This window comes from Lacerta agilis, chromosome 13 (genome assembly GCF_009819535.1).
Source record: "Lacerta agilis isolate rLacAgi1 chromosome 13, rLacAgi1.pri, whole genome shotgun sequence".
NCBI classification, from domain to species: Eukaryota; Metazoa; Chordata; class Lepidosauria; order Squamata; family Lacertidae; genus Lacerta; species Lacerta agilis.
The window spans coordinates 13,622,110-13,642,988 of NC_046324.1; the positions used below are offsets into that span (position 1 = coordinate 13,622,110).

The following is a 20,879-nucleotide window of genomic DNA, read 5'->3' on the forward strand; positions in this document are numbered from 1 at the left end:
CTTGCACTAAATCAGACCATTGGTCCATCTAGCTCACTGACTTGGGCCAAAGTTTCAGTAAGTTTTCCCTGCCCTATCTGGAAAAGCTGGGGATTTAACACATTTAAATTCTGTGCTGCGCCGTTAACTACTTCAGTGAAAGCATGCACACTGTTTTCCACATATTGCGCCCAGCCATAGCAACATGGTACATTGTTTTTACAGAGATGGTACATTTTAGTTAACAAGTAACTATATTTATTGTCATTTTTAAAAAAAGTAAAAGGGTCCATGTTTGTGTATGCTTTGCTTGATTGGTGACTGAGCATGAAATGGCAAATACTGTAGAAGGCTGCAAGTCTGGAAATAACTATTAAATGGGCGGTGTCTTTCAGTTTTTAAACTCTTGATGGAAATTTGAAGTAGTTTGGGGTTTTTGTTTTATTTGTAGCATGGCGCTGGACGTAAATGCAAAGGACATGCTGAAGATGACTGCTCTTCATTGGGCTACAGAACCAAATCACCAAGAAGTAGTGGAACTCTTAGTAAAATATGGAGCAGATGTCCATGACGCAAAGTAAATTTTGCAAAACAGCATTTGACATCGCTGTGGACAATGGGTTTGAAGACCTGGCAGAAATATTACAGGTAACTCAAAACTATCTTCAACAAGGTCTTTCCTGGACCTCTGTAGGAACGTAAGAGCCTGCTAGATCAGGCCAATGGCCCATCTAGTCCAGCATTCTCACAGTGGTCCCCCGATGCCTGTGGGGAAACCTTAAGCAGGAGCTGAGCATATGAGCATTCTCCTCGCCCCCTGTGGTTTTCAGCAACTGATATTCAGAAGCATTACTCCCTCCAACCGATCAATTTGTGGACTGATAGCCACTTCTTCTACTTGGTCACCTTGCCTTTACTGATGTTCTCACCATTCATTCTACTTAGTTTGGTGCATGTCCACAAAGTTACAGTGGTACTTTGGTTCTCAAACTTAATCCATTCCGGAAGTCTGTTCCAAAACCAAAGCGTTCCAAAACCAAGACGTGCTTTCCCATAGAAAGTAATGCAAAATGGATTAATCCGTTCCAGACTTTTAAAAACAACCCCTAAAACAGCAATTTAAACGTGAATTTTACTATCTAACGAGACCACTGATCCATAAAATGAAAGCATAAACAATGTACTGCAGTCACACACACATCAATCAATCAGTAGCTGAACTGGGTTCCACACAGTCACAAAAACAAAACAAAAAGAGTCGCTAAAAACAAAAATGCAAATAAATAGCAAAAACAGACACACCTCAGCATAACACTCAAAATGGAAGGGTGGCACTCAAAATCAGAAGCGTAACACTCAATGTTCCGACTTCGAAAAGGTTCTCAAACCGCCACACTTACTTCCAGGTTTTCAGTGTTTGGGTTCCAAGTTGTTTGAGTACCAAGGCGTTTGAGAACCAAGGTATCACTGTATTTGAATTTATCAATCGCATTTCCAAATGTCTCCTTTATTTGCTGTGAACTATACTGACACTTTTCTTTTTCTTCTTCTTCTTCTTCTTCTTCTTCTTCTTCTTCTTCCTCCTCCTCCTCCTCCTCCTCCTCCTCCTCCTCCTCTTAATTCATTATCTGTCTTTCATTCTGAGGTCCCAGGGCAGTTTAAAAGCAGTCACATTTTCTTTTGAAAATAATAAACTGTCAGAACACAGTAGTACTATAACTCAGTGTTTTTCAACCACTGTTCCACGGCACACTAGTGTGCCGCGAGATGTTGCCTGGTGTGCCGTGGGAAAAAAATTGCTTATTTGATTCCTATTCAAGAGAATTACTTTATATATAGTCAATATAGGCACAGAGTTAAATTTTTAACATTTTCTAATGGTGGTGTGCCTCGTGATTTTTTTCATGAACAAGTGTGCCTTTGCCCAAAAAAGGTTGAAAAACACTGCTATAACTATACAAAATCTGAGTGTGATGGCTCCCCCCCCCCGATGAAGGTGGAAATAAGATGTTCTTGTTGCCTTTTCTGTCATAGATTGCAATGCAGAACCAAATCAACACAAACCCAGAAAGTCCCGACACTGTGACGATACATGCAGCAACGCCTCAGTTCATCATTGGACCTGGCGGGGTAGTGAACCTAACAGGTCTGGTATCTTCTGCAAATACATCATATACATCAGGTATTCAGGTGTACAGGGATTGGGAATAATTTGTTCACCATATTAAGCAAAATGCTTAGGAATAAATAATGGTAAGGTTTCAGCAAGTGCATCATTTGCCCTTTAGTTTTTTCCGTCATCCCCCAGTGCAGATTGTGGTAAAAACTTTTTTAATTGCTTAAAGTTTGGCTTTGGAATCGGCCTCCTTTCCTGTCCCCATTCATTCCAATGGAATGTGTACAGGAAACTAAGTCAAGCTACTAAAATGGATGGGAAGTTTGCTTGTGTACGAGTTATTCAAGCACATGTCAGGCTCTGGATTTGCAGACAAGATGATGTCTTTGCACATTGCATTTGAAAGGAATATTTATGCAACCTGCTGACGTCATTTGTGGTTTGACTTTCTCCTTCTAGATGATACAGGAGTGTCTGCTGTCCAGTTCGGTAATTCCTCAACTTCAGTACTAGCAACTTTGGCTGCCTTAGCGGAAGCTTCAGCTCCATTGTCCAACTCTTCAGAAACGCCAGGTGAGTAAAAATATTTGGATGTTAGAACAGGGATTCACATTGTTATTTATTTATTTATTTAAAAGAAAGAAAACGGTCAAAATTTCATCTCCTTCACAAAATCCTGAGAAAACAACAACATTCTTCTTATAATAATGCCATTTCTATGAAGGCCATAATGGCAATCACTACTTGAGCAGGAAAATCATTATAAATAGGATTGCAATTAATGGCAAAGATGAAAGCTTCTGACTTGTGTCTCCATTGTATTTGATGTCTGATCTTTCTGACATAAATCATGCTGTACAGATTTCGATAGAAAGCCTTCTGGTGTTCATCCCATCTTTTGTGAACTTCAAAGCTGATTTTAATATAACTGCTTGAATGTAAATGTAGCTGCTCGAACTGAGTTTTTTGTGCTTCAGCATTGGCTTTTAATGATATTTCTCCTTTTAAAATCTAAAAAAAGGTAGTATGGCCAATGATAGTTTGAGACTAATAAGTACCCAGAAACAGGATTTTGTTTACTGCTGAGTGTTAAAATAATTATAAATATTAAAAATTTGAATTTCTTAGTATAGTAAGGTTACAGATATATCAAACTCCAACTTTCTACCCATTGAGAAAGTACCTGGAAATACCAAAACATTTTTATTCTAGTAAATCCAGTTTGCTTTATGTCAGGTACTAATATGAAACAGCAAATAAATGTATTTCCTTGTATCAATTGTGCTAGGCATTCAGCTTAGAAAACTGTAATCTCCATCCTTTATCTTCGCTCCCATCTTACCCCAAATTGCAGTCATTTTTATTACCTTTAGTAGTGACATGATGGGTTTCCAAAACTTGGGCATGCCTTGTATACGAAAGAGTGCTTTAGGCTGCTCCTGCACTGATCTTAGCTGTAAGTATAAAGTGTGATGAAGGGGGGAAACCCCCAAAAGAGCCTTTCTCAGCCCTTTCTTCACACAAAGGTGTTGGAGAAAGAGGTTTGGAAGAGAGATATCTTACTCTCTCTTAACTGAGTTAAGCACAATGGCATTTGCTCCTAGCACATTAAAGCTTGATTAGATTTGCATCTGCCCTCATCCACCTTTAAACAAATGTTCCCCACAAAAATACTTAAGCTAGAATAAATCACAAACACGTAGCTTTCCAAATAAGTGAAGATTTTATTCACAGTTTCCAGAAGTTACAATAAACAAGTAAAATAAAGATGAAAAAAGCTTCCAAATGCCATAAAGCAGGCACGTAGATCATGATTTACCGGTAGATCACTGGACGTCTGCAGTAGATCACTGGCTCCCCCAAAGAAGCTCAACAAGTTTGTCTCCCCTAAGAAAAACTCAAAATTTTTGCCCTGAACCCCTAAAAAAACTGGGCTTTCCTGCTCCCAAAAAAACCTCAACAAATTTGACCTGAACCCCCCAAAACAGGGGTAGATCACTTCCAGTTTTTAACTCTGTGAGTAGATCACACTCTTGGGAGTTGGCCACCATAAAGGAAAGCACTTGGTTTCCTTACAAAAAGGATCATGCAACTTTGGGGTTAGCAAAGATACAGGCTATAAAATCTCATTTTTGAGAGATTCAGTTCACTTGGTTTTTCTTGGAGTTGGGAGCCATAGCCATATGGCTCCTTGCTTATTCCAGGAAGCACAAAGAGAAAATGACTGTGAGCGGGAGAAAATGACTGTGAGCTGAAAACCTGCTAAGCCACACCCATTTGCAACCTGAGCTCAGGTTAACCCTTTCATACATGCAATTGTGAGTCAGTAACTGTCTATTACAACAGAAGGAACATAGGAAGCTGCTTTATATGAGTAAGACCATTGGTCCATCTAGCTCAGCATTGTCTACACTAACTCACAGCATTTCTCCAGTATTTCAGGCAGGAGGCTCTCCCAGCCCCATGCTGGGATTGAACCTAGGAACATCTACACACAAAGTAGATGTTCTATCCCAGAGCTACAGCCCCTTCCCATAACAACACAACCATAGTGCAAATTGTATTTTTAAGAAAGCTATTAGAATTAAATAAATCTAATAAATAATAAAGGCCAGCAGAATGGTTTCTGCAAATGGTAGGTATTTAACTTTTTAAAAGCAAGTTTGTCAATAAACATCCTGATTACACTTATCCTTTTTATTATTTAACAGTTGTGGCTACAGAAGAAGTAGTGACTGCAGAATCTGTGGATGGTGCAATTCAGCAAGTTGTCAGTTCCGGAGGTCAGCAGGTTATTACCATAGTGACTGATGGGATTCAGCTTGGAAACCTCCATTCCATTCCAACTAGTGGAATGGGTCAGCCCATTATTGTGACCATGCCAGATGGACAACAAGGTGAGCTGAAAGGAAATGTAAAATGAGGACTTCAAATCCTCTTCTGAACAATGCATATAAACATTTTTGTTTTGTTTTTGCATTCAACTCAATAGTCACTCCAGGCCACAATTTTTTTTTCAAGGGGCAAAATGGGAATACAAATGGCTCAGTAAAAGAAGTAGCTTTTAAGGGAGCAACTAGCAAGTATTTAACATTAGGGGTGTGCTATAAATCAATATATAGTTTGATATTGAATAATAGCTCAAATCATGATAACCGTTTAAAAAAACACGACCTTGCAGTTTATTACAGATTGTGTGTGTGGTATTCAAAAAAGCACAATATTGTGTGTGCAGCCCTTGCTAACTGTAGCTCAGTCAGTTCTTCCCTGCCTCTTGCAGGGGCAAGAAATCGCTACAGCAGGCTGACTCAAATACAGTGGTACCTTGGTTTTCAAATATAATCCGTTGCGGAAGAGCATTCATGTTCCGAAACGTTCGAAAACACAGTACAGAAGCCTCAAAACGGAAAACTCAATACAGAAGCCACGTTTCATGTTCGCCTTCCAAAGCGTATTCGAAAACCGAAGCATTTACTTCCAGATTTATGGCATTTGAAAACCTAAATGTTCGCCAACGGAGACGTTCGGAAACTGAGGTACCGCTGTATCTCCAAGCTCTGAGAAACAGAGCTCAGAGCACTGGTTAGCACTCATCTTCAGTCTCTCCTGCAGCAGCAGCAACTCACTAAAAGTTGCTATAGCAAGCTGACTAAAAAATCGCCAAGAAGGCTGACTCAGATATCGCCAGGCACATATCGCCAAACAGAGCTTTGAGAAACAGCTCTCCATCTCCCCAGCCAGCTTCCCCCAAGGCTCTGGCTTAAAGGCAGGCTCACAAGATGTTTCTTTAGTTCAGTCTGCCCTGCAGTGCTTCTCTCTATCTCAGAATGAAGGAGGGCTCAAGGTATCATTGAAATCCATTGTGGTTTAGCAAAACATCTGAATGTAAACAGCATTTCCATGCGCTCTGGCACTTGTCACGGTCCCGCCGTGCACCAGAAGCGGCTTAGTAATGCTAGCTCATGACCTGGAAAGCTGTCTGTGGACAAACGCCGGCTCTCGCAGCCTGAAAAACGAGATGAGCGCCGCACCCCATAGTTGCCTTTGGCTGGACTTAACCTCCGGGGGTTCTTTACCGTTTTACCTGAATGTAGCATGAGTAACCTTCATATTTCTGATACAAATGTATTTTAATTCAAGTCCTTACAGTACCAGCAACTGACATTGCTGAAGAAACGGTGATCAGTGAAGAGCCTCCAGTCAAGAGACAGTGTATTGAGATAGTTGAAAATCGGGTGGAGTCTGCAGAAATAGAAGTAAGGAATCTGTTAGCTGAGTTGTTTTATTCAAATTTTCTAAACTGAGTGTTTATTTTCATCTTGCTTAATTGTTTTTTTGTATTACCACAAAATAAGGCATTTATAACTGCATTATATGTTTGTCTCTGATATATTTGTTATAAATGTTTAATATAAATGTCCCATTGCATGTGGTTTGATGGCCTTAAATATAATATCAGTTTTTCAACGACAAACAAAGATTAGGTGAAAATGGAGAAGCCAAGAATAAATATTTTATTTAGATCCCCCCCCCCGATGATATTATTCGACCAAACTTCACATATTTAAACTATTATGCATAGTATACTAAAGTTTTGGTATAACATGTAATAGATTTTCTCCCTGAAGTTCTTGTTTAAATTTTGTATAAAATGAGGACACCCTTGAACCCATTTGTACATTTATATCAGCAGCTTTACCTGTTTGTGGTCAAAAGTCTATGTACATCACAACTGTGGTGATGTAAATGTTAAGTAATTGTATTTTCAAAATTATGTAGCATAAAGATTTTGTTCCTTGTATACAGTCAGTTGCTTAACGCAAATTCAGTAAATAAGTTTAGCTATCATCTCAATTCCATTATTTCTCCTCCTAATGTGGTGTTGGATAAAAATACTTTCATCATCCAAGGTTTGGGTTTTAGTACAGAATTTTATTACTTGTCTTTGTTCTTTGTGATACAGGCAAAAATGTATTCCTACAATAATAATAAAAAAACATCAACAGCCTTTTTACACATTATCACCCTGATTTTCTTTTCATTAAAAGGTTTCTCACTGAGAATGTATAATGGACTCTGTTGTCATGCTACAGGAATAAATTAGATATTAAAAATACAGCTGTCCATTTACATTTCATTTGAAAGTTACCGTATTGGCCTGAATATATGCCACACTTCTCCCACCAAATTCTGACAGTGAAAATTAAAGTGAAGCCGTTGCCCTGTGCTCCCGTGCTGCTCGGGGGGGGGGCATGCCCCCTTGCCGGCGGCCCCCCCTTCCCCCTTCTTTCCGGCGGCTCGGGGGAGGCTTGGGAGTGGCGGGCGGGCTGCATGCCGTTGCCCTGTACTCCTGGGCTGCTCGGGGGGGGGGCAGCTGCACCGCTTTGCCAGTGCCCCCCCAGCAGCCTGCGAGCGCAGGGCAACGGCATGCAGCCCACCCGCTGCTCCCAAGCTTCCTTGGAGCCACTGGGGGGGGGGAGGGAGGGAAGGCCACTGGCAAAGCAGTCCGGGAGCATGGGGGAATGTCTTCCCCCACCCCTTGAATTTTGAAGATGCGGCTTATTTGCAGGTGCAGCTGATATTCATGCCAATATGGTACATTGTGAGTGTTTAATTAAGGTGGAGCATTCCTTGACTCAGTAAAATAAGTAAAATAGGCCTCTGCTTGTGTGGGGCTCAGCATTGCTACAGGAGAAGATTGTTATTGATTTTCTTCTTGTTCTCCGACTCAAATCATGTGTCCCACTTCACTATGGGAAAAATAGCACTCTACTTTTTGGTATACATAGTATACTTTAGATATACTATTATTTTTAGGGTTATAAGCTACCATCAGTGTACAGGGTACTTTACAGAGTTTTATAAGCAATCTACATTTTGACAGTGGTGAAGACAATATGGAGAGAGAAGGGATGGCAAAGCAAGGGCCAGTTGGCATGGCACTGAGCAGCTGTGCATTTAGGCTTCATTTTAGTGAGGGATGCAGATTAACATATTCAGACAAAGGTTCACCAGGGAATGTGAGTACTGAGGAAGGATTTCACCACATACAGGTGAAACTCGAAAAATTAGAATATCGTGGAAAGGTTCATTTCTTTCAGTAATTCAACTTAAAAGGTGAAACTAATATACGAGATAGACTCATGACATGCAAAGCGAGATATGTGAAGCCTTTGTTATAATTGTGATAATTATGGCGTACAGCTGAGAACCCCAAATTAACAATTTCAACTTTGGGGTTTTCATCAGCTGTGCGCCATAATCATCACAATTATAACAAACAAAGGCTTCACATATCTCGCTTTGCATGTCATGAGTCTATCTCATATATTAAACTCCAGTAGCTAATGAAGACAGTTGCTTACATAAATTGACTTTTCCACAATATTCTAATTTTTCGAGTTTCACCTGTATTTGTCCTCAAGGAGGAACTTCTAAGCAAGAACAAATGGGCAGAATTGTTGGAGAGCAAGAGACCTTTGAGCAATCAGAAGAATAGACTGACCAACAGTTATCAGGTACCTGAATTGCTAGTTTTTGAGTGCTGGAGCACAGTTCAACTGGATGATGCAAAAATTGACAGTAACAGGAAAAGAATTTGGAACACAAACCGTAGATAGGATGGACTTGTGCCTCAGTCCCAAATATATTTATCAGGGACTAAATAAAGTTAAGATTAATGAAGCTTACTTCCCAGTAAGTATGATTGGGATCATCCTGTAAGGAGGAAAAAAAGGGATCTCATCAGAGGGAAGAAGAGGAAGGTTATTATTTTTTACCCTGCTATTTCATTTCAACAAAACAGTGTTTACAGATGGACCTTCTTGGTCCCTTTTATATTGTACTACCTAGTGATTAAAGTGGAAACCATGGCTGAAATTAGCTTATTTATATTTTTTTAAAAAAATGGAGTCCTTTAAAGAGGGGAGGAAAGGCTTTTGCTTGTGTAAGGATCAGAACAAAGCTATTTCCTAGGCAATTATTCTTAATAAGGTGGAAATGCTGCCTTTTGACTCATGTAAGATCGGAGCATGTCATGAGCTGGTCATTTGGGTTCACCAAAATTCCAAGCTGGATATTTTGTAGGATGGAGAAAATGTCTTTTGCTTTTGAACTCAAGTGCTTTTTCTTGACCATGAAACTGTTCTCTGTCATCAAATGAAAATGGAATAGGTGGGTTGGCTCAACACTTGACTTGTTGAATTACTTGTCAAATTTAGCAGGGTGGGGGGAAATCAGTCAATCCAGTCACTATTTAAAGAGCAATGCCCTTTCCGGGGGGGGGGGGGCCTTAGAATAAAAGTCCAAAGTAAAAATTTGTGACAGATATGTTCTTCAAGAGAATAAGAATATTAGCAAGAAACAGCAAGGAATGCTAGCAAGGAATATGCAGCCCATAGTTCCTTGGAGAAAAGGCATTTAAAGATGTTTTATTCTGTTTAGTATTCTGTTGGGAGCTGCCCAGAGTGGCTGGGGAAACCCAGCCGGATGGGTGGGGTATAAATTATAAATTATTATTATTATTATTATTATTATTATTATTATTATTATTATTATTATTAAAATACAGTGGTACATTGTTTCATGAATTTAATTCATTCTGGGAGTCTGTTCGACGCCCGAAACAGTTCAAAAATGAAGGCACAGCTTCCAATTGGTTGCAGGAGCTTCCTGCACTCAATCGGAAGCCGCAGAAGCCGCGTCAGACATTTGGCATCCAAAAAACGTTCACAAACCGGAACACTTACTTCTGGGTTTGCAGCATTTGAGAGCTGATTAGTTCGGGAGCCAAGCTGTTCGAGTCCCAAGGTACCACTGTAGATGTAACAAAATACATGTGTAATCACTAACTCAGGAGAGAGTTTTGGGAGAGACATAAAATTTGGACGATGAAATAATATGCAGTTGAAAATGTTTATAATAGGACCCATGGAAGGGAAGGTGGGAAGTTTAGAGATTCAGAGAAATCTCCAAATATGGATATGTCTTTTGTATTGTTATAACTCTGTACTTGTAAAATCAAATAAAAATATTTTTTAAAAAGTTGAGCTGTTTGTAAGCAGAATTTGTAACAGAAGAATTAAAAGTAGCTGTTAAACTATTAAGTGGACTTCTTCTCTGGACTTAAATATTCTGTTGCTAAAATTAATTGCAAGGCTATGCTTGTTAATAGCTAGCCAATTGGTTATATAAGGGATCTTTTAAAACTAGCTTGTACCAATATTTTATGCCACATACGTCAAATTGTCTGACTTTTTGTGATATCATGTTGCCTTACGAAGAATATTTTAAAATTAACTATTTCCCCTCTCCCCCACTTCAAAGAATAGAATAGAATAGAATTTTATTTACGGCTTCAAAGAATAAGCTCAAGGAACATGCCACCTGTCCTGTTCTAGAATTCCTGTATATTTGTTCTTCAGATACAATGAAGTGGAGCTTTTAAACAAGTGCAAACCAGCCATTGATTCATTTTTCACACAATTTACCTATACCTTTCTGTGCTTTGTTTTAACAGGAAAGAGAAACTTTACAGAAGCAGCTGGATGAGGCAAATCGGGAAGCGCAGAAGTACCGCCAGCAGCTTCTGAAGAAAGAGCAGGAGGCGGAAGCCTATAGGCAGAAGTTGGAGGCAATGACCCGCCTCCAGACTAACAAAGAAGCTGTCTGAATGGTTGAAGTGAGCCTTCTGTAAAGCCAGTTTTAGAAAACAGCAGTACAATCCGGACCTGCGTGTCGCATCAGCCACAGCCCCGGGATTATATGCTAGAGAAGATGCTACAGGTTTGAAACTGGACTTAAGCCATGAGTTCTGGTGAATTTCTTGTATAATAAGTAAAGTCAGAATTTAGACATTTTGTGCAAAAAAGAAAAAAAATATTTAAAAAGAAATACTGTAAATAGTTGTTTTTTTACAGTTCCAAAATTAGTTGCTGAATCTTTTTGAAGGGATCCACAAACATGCAAAGGCAATGTTTTTGAGACCTTTTTGATTTTAGTACAAAACTGCTGAAATACAGAACAGTTTTAAGGGTGATAACTGTTGATTTGAACTGACGGTGTGAAAATGAATTATGTGATGGAACCAATCCAGAAGGCTAGCAACTTAGACTTCTGAGTTCATACATCTCCTCATGGAAATCCTTTGTACAGCTTTAAGTAGTTGTCCAGAGTCTCTGAACCCTGCCCCTCCCTTTTTTATTTAGAAAAAGTGTAATTTTTTATATTTAATTACTGTTATATTCAAGTAGATTGACATGTATATGAAGCTGATATTTTTTAAACTTTTCAGTTTGTACATATGCTGCATGTTTATATCTATATATATATCTATATATAGGTATATAATTTCTACATACAACTTACAGAAGTATTTTTCAGGAAAGAAGAGCGAAAATTATGAGAAAAAATGTCTAATCTATAGGTCATGGGTGGGGAGAGAGAAGCAAGCTGGTGGTTTTTTGTTGTTTTATGCGAGTCCTATTTCTTGATGAAATGTAACTTGAGAGAAGAGAAAGAAAACCAAGACAGGTTTGTATGTAAACCAGACTTTGCACCAACCACTTTGCACCAACCTGGTGCCTTCGGATTGTTTTTGGATCACAACTCCTATCACTGCCAGCCAGCTTGACTGTGCTGCTTGGGGCTGATGGGAGTTGTAGTTCAAAAATATATTGAGGTCACCAGGTTGGCACGAAGGCTGATGTAATATATGGATTATTTGAAATTTATTCTACGCAGAGCATGAAATCACATTTCTAGCGTGTCTAGCAAATCTGGGCCACAAATCCACAGGTGGAGACCAAGTTGCAAAGCAGTCCAGTTAACTTTCCCTCTGCTCCTATGCTGCCACCTTAACCTTGTAGGCTCTTCACTTTGCAGGCTCTTCACTTCCAAGCATTACAAAGAAGGTGGCTGCAATTGTTCTTTGCGATGGGTGGAGAGGGGTTGCAGAGTCCACTTTAAAGAATCTATAGGTGAATGACACAGAACTGTACGTTATAACATGATTCTGATTGACCAAAAGCAAACGCGAATGAGTTGAGCTCATTGAAAGCATTTGACGATATCTATGCATGCAGCAAAAGGTGGTATCGCATGAGCTGCACAAATTTCCGAAGAGGGTGGAGTTATTTGACAGGAAAGAGTCCAGATTTATAACGGCGTATAGCAATTCACTTATTTGTATGTAACACGGGCACAGAAGGAACTTGGCTCAAGCTGAACTCGAGCTATTGCCTATCCGGTGCAGCAGGAGCATAGAGTGGAGGAGTGAGTTGAGCGACAACATAAATATATACGTTGATTTGATACTGTTGTTGCCTACAGTTGTTTCTGATTGCTAGGATTATGTTTGAATTTGTGCAGTCATCAAAGATAAGATACATAGCACTTCCAGTGTACAACACTATCTCTTTGAAGCATTGTGATATCAAGAAATAGGTGGCAGCCCTAAATCACCATTACGTTTGAGAATATAGGAGTGTTGTCACATCCTTGGGAAGTAGTCAGCACTTGGTCCCAGGAACTGCGGTTGAAGGGGAAATAGATGTAATCTGACATACCAAGGACCTCACAACTCAAGTCTGCTTTGCACATGCAGCAAGAATGAGAGGTAGAACAGACTGTACCACTTCAGGTTGCAGGTGGAGACTGTCGTTTTTTAATGTTCCCTCGTGCTTTTTTTTTTTTTTAAAGAAAACTTGCAGGAAGAAAGCTAGCACGTTGGAGGGAGTGGTGCTGATCCAGCCTTCTGCCTTGTGTGCTAGTTTTCTACTTGCAGGAGGCTTTTTTTTTTACACACAGTGGAATGTTCAGGAACATGATTGATTTTCTCGGGCAGCCTTTTTCTTTCGCATCGCTCTGCTGCAAGTGTAGACCCAGCCAGAGTGCTTCAGAACCAAGAGCAACATTCAGATACCTGTGGCTTTTAGACCTTCACTTAGACCATACTGCCTTAAAGATTACTGAGTCTACATTGCATTACACTTCAAACTACTGTGCAGCTCCTTTATTTCAGAGTATACTTTGTATTTGATTTGTGCTTTGCTGTGTCTGTTTCAGTGCTTTTATGAAAATGTATAACTTTATAAAATCATCTAGATGACCTATACAAAATAATTGCCCTTAAAACTGTACTCTGGCCTACTTTTTCTATTTACAATTAAATATCTTTTCCACAAGTGAAGTGTCAGTTTACTTTTTAAAAAAGAAGATGACATTACAATAGACATCCAGTGGTGTTGATGGCTGCACTTTGTTAGGCTAGCATTGCCCCCTCAGCTACTCATCAGAGGTCTGGTGTTAGAATTATATAGGTGGCTGTCAACCCATGACACAGGTAAGCTTTCAAAGCCTGGGAGAACGTTGGGATGCAGATTTTTAGGATAACGTATGTCAGTTGCTACAGTGGCTGGAACAAGCTCTTAAGATGACTACTTTGTGCACGTCATTTCTGCAAGGAACAAATGAGGTTTTACTTAAAATTGTGTACTGATGGCACTATACTCTGTTGCAACCATCCCATATCTCTAGAACAGAGCTTCCCAAGCTTTTCATGCTGGTGACACACTTTTTAGACATGCACCATTTCATGACACAGTATTTCAGTTTTACTAGCAAACCGGAGGTTAAACTAGCCCCTTTCCAGCCCCGGGAGGAGTGTGGGGAGTGTTCGCACGACACACCTACACACTGCAGCCAACACACTTAAAGTGTCGCGACACACAGTTTGGAAAGCTGTCTTATTTGTTGGCAAGGTAGGACGAGCAAGGGAAATTATTTTCCCTTGTGGCGGGAACGCTCTCTGGTTGCCACCTTTGGGGAAACAACATTTCTTGTAATCAATCAAATGGTATACATTGATTAAGGCAACTATACTTCATTGGAACAACAGAGGGCAGAGAAAGACTCTTGGGGAAAAAAGGGAACTGTAACTGAACACCCCACGGGTCCTGCTAGTCTTTGTTAGAGCCGTTGGCCTCAAGTGAAAGAGTTTCTGTTATTTAGAATTGACTTAGGGAAGTTCCAATGGACACTGCAAAATATGCAATTAAGTTATTCTAGTGATGCAAGTTGTTGTATCAGGTGACAGCGAAAACTGCAAGGTTTTTAGTGGGGGCAATAAGAATAAGATCTATTATTTGATTATTGATATAAACTCCCAAAATGTATTTTCTATAATTAAGTTTTTTACCCATCTTGGCTAAGCGCTACACCTACATAAATAATACAGCTCAAATGCCAGCTGCTTGGAAATTGAACATCATCGTGCCAATCTACAAAAATGGAGATAAAAGCCTCCCCCAAAACTACCGCCCCATTAGCCTGCTGGATATCTCCTCCAAACTCTATGCTTGTCATCTGCTCAGAAAATTAACAGTCTGGCTAAGTGAACACCTTATATGAGGAACAAGCAGGGGTCAGAGCTGGATATAGTACCACTGACCAGTGTTTTACACCGTCTCATATTATCAACAAATATACCACTGATCGCTGTCTTCATTGACCTATCTGCTGCTTTTGACTGAATCAACCGTGATAGATTGTGGAAGAAACTCTCAAATGCCAATATAGACTTATGACTATTATTAATTCGTGAATTGTATCGCGGCACCGAAACACGGGTCAGAGTGGGTTAAAAGGGAGGTCTTTCGGAAGCATTCAAGACATCAAAAGGCATGAAACAAGGCTGCATATTGGCTCCCACACTTTCCAACTTTTATATAAATGATATGGTGCCACACCTAGCATTGGCGCAATCCCCCGCCCCATCAATTAGTAATACCGGTAGGAAAATATCTTGTTTGCTGTATGCCAATGATGTGGTGCTCCTATTAAGTCTCCAGATTAAGTCTTAACAATCTGCTTAAAGCGTTTAGCATGTATTGCAAGCGGGAAGATCTTGGCGTGAATTACTCCAAGGCCAAAATTATGGTCTTTGGGAAGCATGGTCCCAGATTCAAATGGAAAATGGATCAGCAGAATCTGGAACAAACACGCTCCTTCAAATATCTGGGAGTTCTCTTCACTGAGACGCTATCATGGAAAGGGGCACATTGAGGCTACAAAACTCAAAGCGCAGAAAGCTTTTGGGGCATTAATGAAATTCTATTTTACAGTGGGTGGCCAGTTACTAGAACCTGTGTTGAAAATCTTTGCCAGCAAAGTGGTTTCCCAGATGCTCCATGGAGTAGCGATATGGGGCATGGACCCAAATGCTAACAAAGCCTTAGAAATAGTGCAGTAAGTAAGTAAGTAAGTAAGTAAGTAAGTACTTTTTGTCCATTTGTGCTATGTAAACAGGTGTAAAATACAAATTTTTGCTTGATTGTTAAGGATGTTTCCCTAAAGAGTGCTAATGTTGTTTGGGAATTTTCCCTACACAGAATCTATTGCTCTTCTTTTGCAAGTCCCTATTAGTTTCCCATATACAAACAATTTTAAACCCATATCCTCTTTAATTAATATGGTGGTTATCAAAAATCCAAGTACCGGTAAATATAAAATCATCACAACCGAGCATAGCTCAATGAATTATACACAAGACCCAAAGACAGAGGCAACAACGAACAGCGAAATACCTTTATCTCTGTTGATGACTTTCTGAGAAATGAAATGGAGGTTGATTTGTGTTTTTTTAACCAGATCATCACAAAAAATCAGGCTTCTACAGGAACGAAGGGAGCAGATAAAATTTGCAATGCATGTTATAATTGGCCTACAACCGCCACTGGGCCATCATTGATGTCAAATGACAGTTGTGACTTTTTTGGTCCTTCAGTTTATTTATTTAGAAGCATTTATAAACCACTTAATGTTTTTAAAAACTCTTAAGCAATGTATGATATAAAACAATATGCAATATTGTATAAAAAATATAACAAAGAGCCAGTGAAACAGTTTTTTAAAAGCATATGAGATATAAAAATTAATAAAAGGAATTTGTGGAGAACACAGAATCACAAAACAGGGCTTGGTCGTATGGATGGAGGAAAACCTGGGCAAAAAGACCTGTCTTTACAAGATGTCAGAAGGAAGTGATGGTTGCTGATAAGGTAAAGGTAAAGGACCCCTGGACTGTTAAGTCCAGTCAAAGGTGACTATGGAGTTGTGGCGCTCATCTCGCTTTCAGGTTGAGGGAGCCGGCGTTTGTCCACAAACAGCTTTCCGGGTCATGTGGCCAGCAGGACTAAACTGCTTCTGGCGCAACAGGACACCATGATGGAAGCCAGAGCACACGGAAACGCCATTTACCTTCCCGCCACAGTGGTACCTATTTATCTACTTGCCCTGACGTGCTTTCGAACTGCTAGGTTGGCAGCAGAGCAACGGGAGCTCACCCCGCCCCGCGGGGATTTGAACCACCAACCTACTGATCAGCAAGCCCAAGAGGCTCAGTGCTTTAGACCACAGCGCCACCCTCCAGGAAGCGCTGGTCGCCTCTCCTGATACATGTGTGTGGCATCAGGAAGGGCATTCCATGGTATGGCGGCAGGAGCGGAAAATGTCCATTCTGATATTCCTATGGGCAGAATAGCATAGACAGAATTTCCCCGGCTGATTGCAACCATTTGACGGTGACTCCAACAGTGTGACTGGTCATCCACTACCCTTTTTGAAACAATGCATAAATCACATCCGGCCTGGTTGGATTGAAAGGACTGGATCACTGATGGTCTATGCCAGAGTTTTTCAACCTTTTTGAGTTCACGGCTCCCTAGACCAACCACATTCTTTCTGCGGCACCCCTGTGGGGCTCAGGAGCCCAGTTATGTCACCCCCTACCTGCAGAGCTGGCAGCCTCTCGCCCTTTTTCGAACATCCTCCCTCAGCTTCCTCTCCTCTTCCCTCTCCTAGGGAGTCCTCTGGGCAGCTGCCCTCGTCTCTAATCTGTCCCTGGCCCCCACCCCATAGAGAGCTGCCTCCCAGAGGCAGAGCCGTCTCATCCATTGGGGCTGGTGGCGCGGCGCGCCAGGGCGCAATGGCCTGGAGGGCGCCTCCGTCCTCCAGCCCCGCTGGCAGCGCCTGCCGGCAGCGCCCTCTGACTCCCGGCAAGGGAGCTGGCCGGCCACGCCACGCCCTCTGGCTGCCCAGCAGAGCACAGGAGCACAGCTCTGCGCGCCCTTCCAGCGCTTCCGGGACGGGAGGCGAGGGCGGCCGGCTCGCGCTCCCGCGCGCAGCCGGGCAGCTCGCGCTCCGCGCGCAGCCGGCCGCCCACCCGATGAAGCACAAGCTGCCCAGCCGCGCCGCCCGGTTGCGCCGCGCCATCCGGATGCGCGCGGGAGCGCAAGCCGGCCGCCCTCGCCTCCCGTCCCGGAAGCGCTGGAAGGGCGCACAGAGCCCCGCGCCGCTCCAGCGCCACGCCCCTCATCCCCCGCTCGCCCACCCCCCTCCCAAGGGGCGGCAAGCGCGGGAGGGAGGCGGCGGAGAGGCGGCATGGCGGGGGCGCCGGAGGGATAGCTGCGCCAGGGCGGCAGATCCCCTTAAGACGGCTCTGCCCAGAGGCACCATTCGCTTGCGGAGCTTATAGTCAGGGCTGCTGCAATAAACAGCTGTGCAAGCCTTTGGAAGGCAGAGTCGCAAGAGGGCAGAGGAGGAGAGGGAGGGAAGGAAAGAGGGACAGAGGCCAGTTGCCCCGCAGCACCCTTGACCATCCTTCAAGGCACCCCTGGGTGCCACGGCACGCTGCTTGAAAACCACCGGTCTAAGCTAACAACAGGAAGCTATTCGATTCACAGACAGAGCGGAAGCCATTCAAGAGCATATGCTAGCTTCCCAAGGTTCTGAGTGCACAGATCTTCTTAGCAATTAACCAAAAGACTATTTCCATTCATGGAGCTGCCTTTGAGCAAACACGCCTTGAAACCGTAGCTTGCGACCCATTCCACCCAGAGGCAGGGTAACTATAACAAAACTGTTGCTTGCATCATGTAATATTTGCCAGGGGTGCATTCTGAGCCCCCTCATTTCCTTTGTCCCTTTTCTGGTTCTGTTTGTTCATTCCTCCAATGAATGAAAAGCTCTTGGCTCACAGTGAAATCGTTTCGGCACTAGAGATACAAAATAAATGTCATGTCCAGGGTTTATGACGTGAGATCTGAAAACATTTTGGAATCAACGGTTGCTTCCTATTTATTCTTCCAAATTGGAAATGGAATCGCTCTTTTCCATGGTTTTGTAATCTCGTCGTTTATATACAATCTGACAGTTTTAAAAATAGCTTACGTTTTTCTCAATGGCACACTTTCCAGGGGCCTATTTTACCAAATTCTTCAAATGGGGGAACATCAGTGAAACTATGTGGAGCGTATGGCATAGATCACATCCTTGTTACCATTTCAAGACTCTTCAGGGACCTGTGAAAATGTGGAGAAATGGCTTATTATTATAAATTTTTTTATAAAAAAAAACATGCTTAAAAGTATAGCGTACAAAGACTATAACAAGAGAAAGTCAAGATATAACTGGATATATAGATCTTTTAATTATATTATTTGGTTACGTTAAAGATTTTGTCTTGGAAGGAGATAGAGAGATAGTAATAACAGCTGCCCAGATGGCCATCAGCTATAACTGAAGAAAACAGAAACCAACCCACATTGGAGGACTGGATTTTAAGGATGTGGGAAGTGGTTGAAGCAGTAAAGCCAACAGAGTAAGATTGATTGAGAAATTGAGTTTGCTTGTAACAAAACAAAATAATGTTGAACCATATGCACTGTTAGGAACTACTGAAGCAATATTTGCATAGTAGCATTCTGCATATGTATATGTAATTACCCCATATATAATGATGATGATGATGATGATGATGATAAAAGTTACTAAACTCTCAAATAAAACCAACCAACCAATCAGCAAATAGAGACATACCAGAATCCGTCATGGCTGCCTGACCAGCTCCAGCTTTTGCAGAATCTGACTTTGTTCTCACACCACGAGAAACTGGGATTCTTGACTTACCGTACTATAAATGAGCCATGTGCTTGTGCAAGCAATAGTTTCTTCTTTCCTTTGTTCGAGTGAGAAGATATCTCTAGGAAGGGTTAGGTTGTTAAGACACCTGAGCCAGGATCCTGGTTTGTTGCTCCCAAACCAGCCAGGATCATACCAGGTCAGACTGACGGAGATCTGCCTTCAAGGTTGGTCCACAAAATGTGGCTTATGCAGGATGCAGCAGATAGGTTGTGGAGCAGAATAAGCTACTGTGAACTAGTGGTGCCATTGTAAAAACAATGTTTACTACCAGGCCAAACTTGAGGTTCTATTCTTGATTATGAAGCTATAAACCAGGGATGGGGAACCTTTGGTCCTCCAGATGTTGCTGGAAACCAGTTCCTATCAGTCTCCCAGTCAGCATGGCCAATGCTCAGGGATGATGGGAATCGTAGTCCCACAACATGTGGAATGACGGAGGATCCCCATTGCTGCCCTAAACGACTTGGGATTATTGGGAAACAACTGGGTTATCTGAATGTCTCCCATATGGACCTGGCCTGTTCCCATTGGTATTTAGCATCTGTGTCAGGAATGGGAAAAACAAGGGCCACATTCTCTTTTGAGTAACGTCCTGGAGGCCACATCATGGTGGTTGGGGCCAGATGCAAAAATGAGCTGAGCAACAAGTGAGAACTTCACCTTTGTACTGTAGGCAAGTTTCTATTTACAAGCTCAACAAACATTGTAAGTTAATAAATGAAAGCAAATAAATAAAACCAGGGTTTTTTTTCAGCCGGAACTTGCCAGAATTCCGTTCCGGCACTTTTTCAGTGGCCGCCATTGCCATTCTAAGAGAACAAGGGAGGCGTTCATGGTGAGTTCCAGCACCTCTTTTTCTAGAAAAAAAATGCACAGAGTAAAACCAAAAGAAAGAAAAAAAGCTGAATGGAAAATAAAACACACATCACAATATAACTCCTTGTACTTTTATCCTCACTCTTTGGTTCTTGGTGTGTTTCTTATCAATACTTCCGTTTTCCCTGTATCAAAGTATCACGACTATATGATATGGCCTATCAGCTGTGCTTCTTCAAGTATCTAAAGAAAACAGAAGCATACCTCTCAACTGCTCTGATTAAATCAGGACACCCCGTTTTTGGACGCCGTAATCTCACATGGGTCATGTGACTCACACAGGAGTGTGTCCCTGAAGATGTGCGTCCCGGTTTTCCGCTGTGACATGTTGGAGGGTATGCAGAAAGTATAAATAATAAGGGGAGTTGCAATACAAATAACTTTATTGCCTGGAAATCTCCCTTTTAACTCACTCACTCTTGATATACTACCCCCAAAAGAAAAGAAAACCCAAGGGTATTAGGTTTAGAGATGCTGAACACCCTTTCCTAAGCTACGTCCTTGCAGAAGTTGTTGTCTTCAACTTATTTCAGCTCCAGGTAAGTGAGTGTGTGCAGAAACTAGCTTATTGCAGAAATAAGAATAAGAATAATTTATTATTTATACCCCGCCCATCTGGCTGGGTTTCCCAAGCCACTCTGGGCAGCTCTCAACAGATTATTAAAAACACGATAAAACACCAAACATAAAAAACTTCCCTAAATGGGATTGCCTTCAGATGTCTTCTAAAAGTCAGATAGTTGCTTATTTCCTTGACATCTGATGGGAGGGCGTTCCACAGGGCGGGTGCCACTACTGAGAAGGCCCTCTGTCTGGTTCCATGTAACATTGCTAACTTATTTAATCCCTTCTAAAGCCATTTAGTGGCATTTAACTAAGTAAACCCACTGAAATTAATGAACATGACTGAGTTAGAGTCATTCATGTC

At 41.6% G+C, this 20,879-nt stretch overlaps 1 protein-coding gene across 1 annotated transcript; it reads left to right on the top strand.

Annotated features, from left to right (window-relative positions):
• Window positions 1-431: 431 nt before the first annotated feature.
• Window positions 432-13,278, top strand: LOC117056926 (GA-binding protein subunit beta-1-like). The gene is given in 7 exon segments (XM_033167625.1): window positions 432-548; window positions 550-627; window positions 2,014-2,161; window positions 2,555-2,668; window positions 4,807-4,992; window positions 6,236-6,351; window positions 10,614-13,278. Coding segments are annotated over 7 exon segments (912 nt in total). The 3' UTR covers window positions 10,767-13,278.
• Window positions 13,279-20,879: the final 7,601 nt, after the last annotated feature.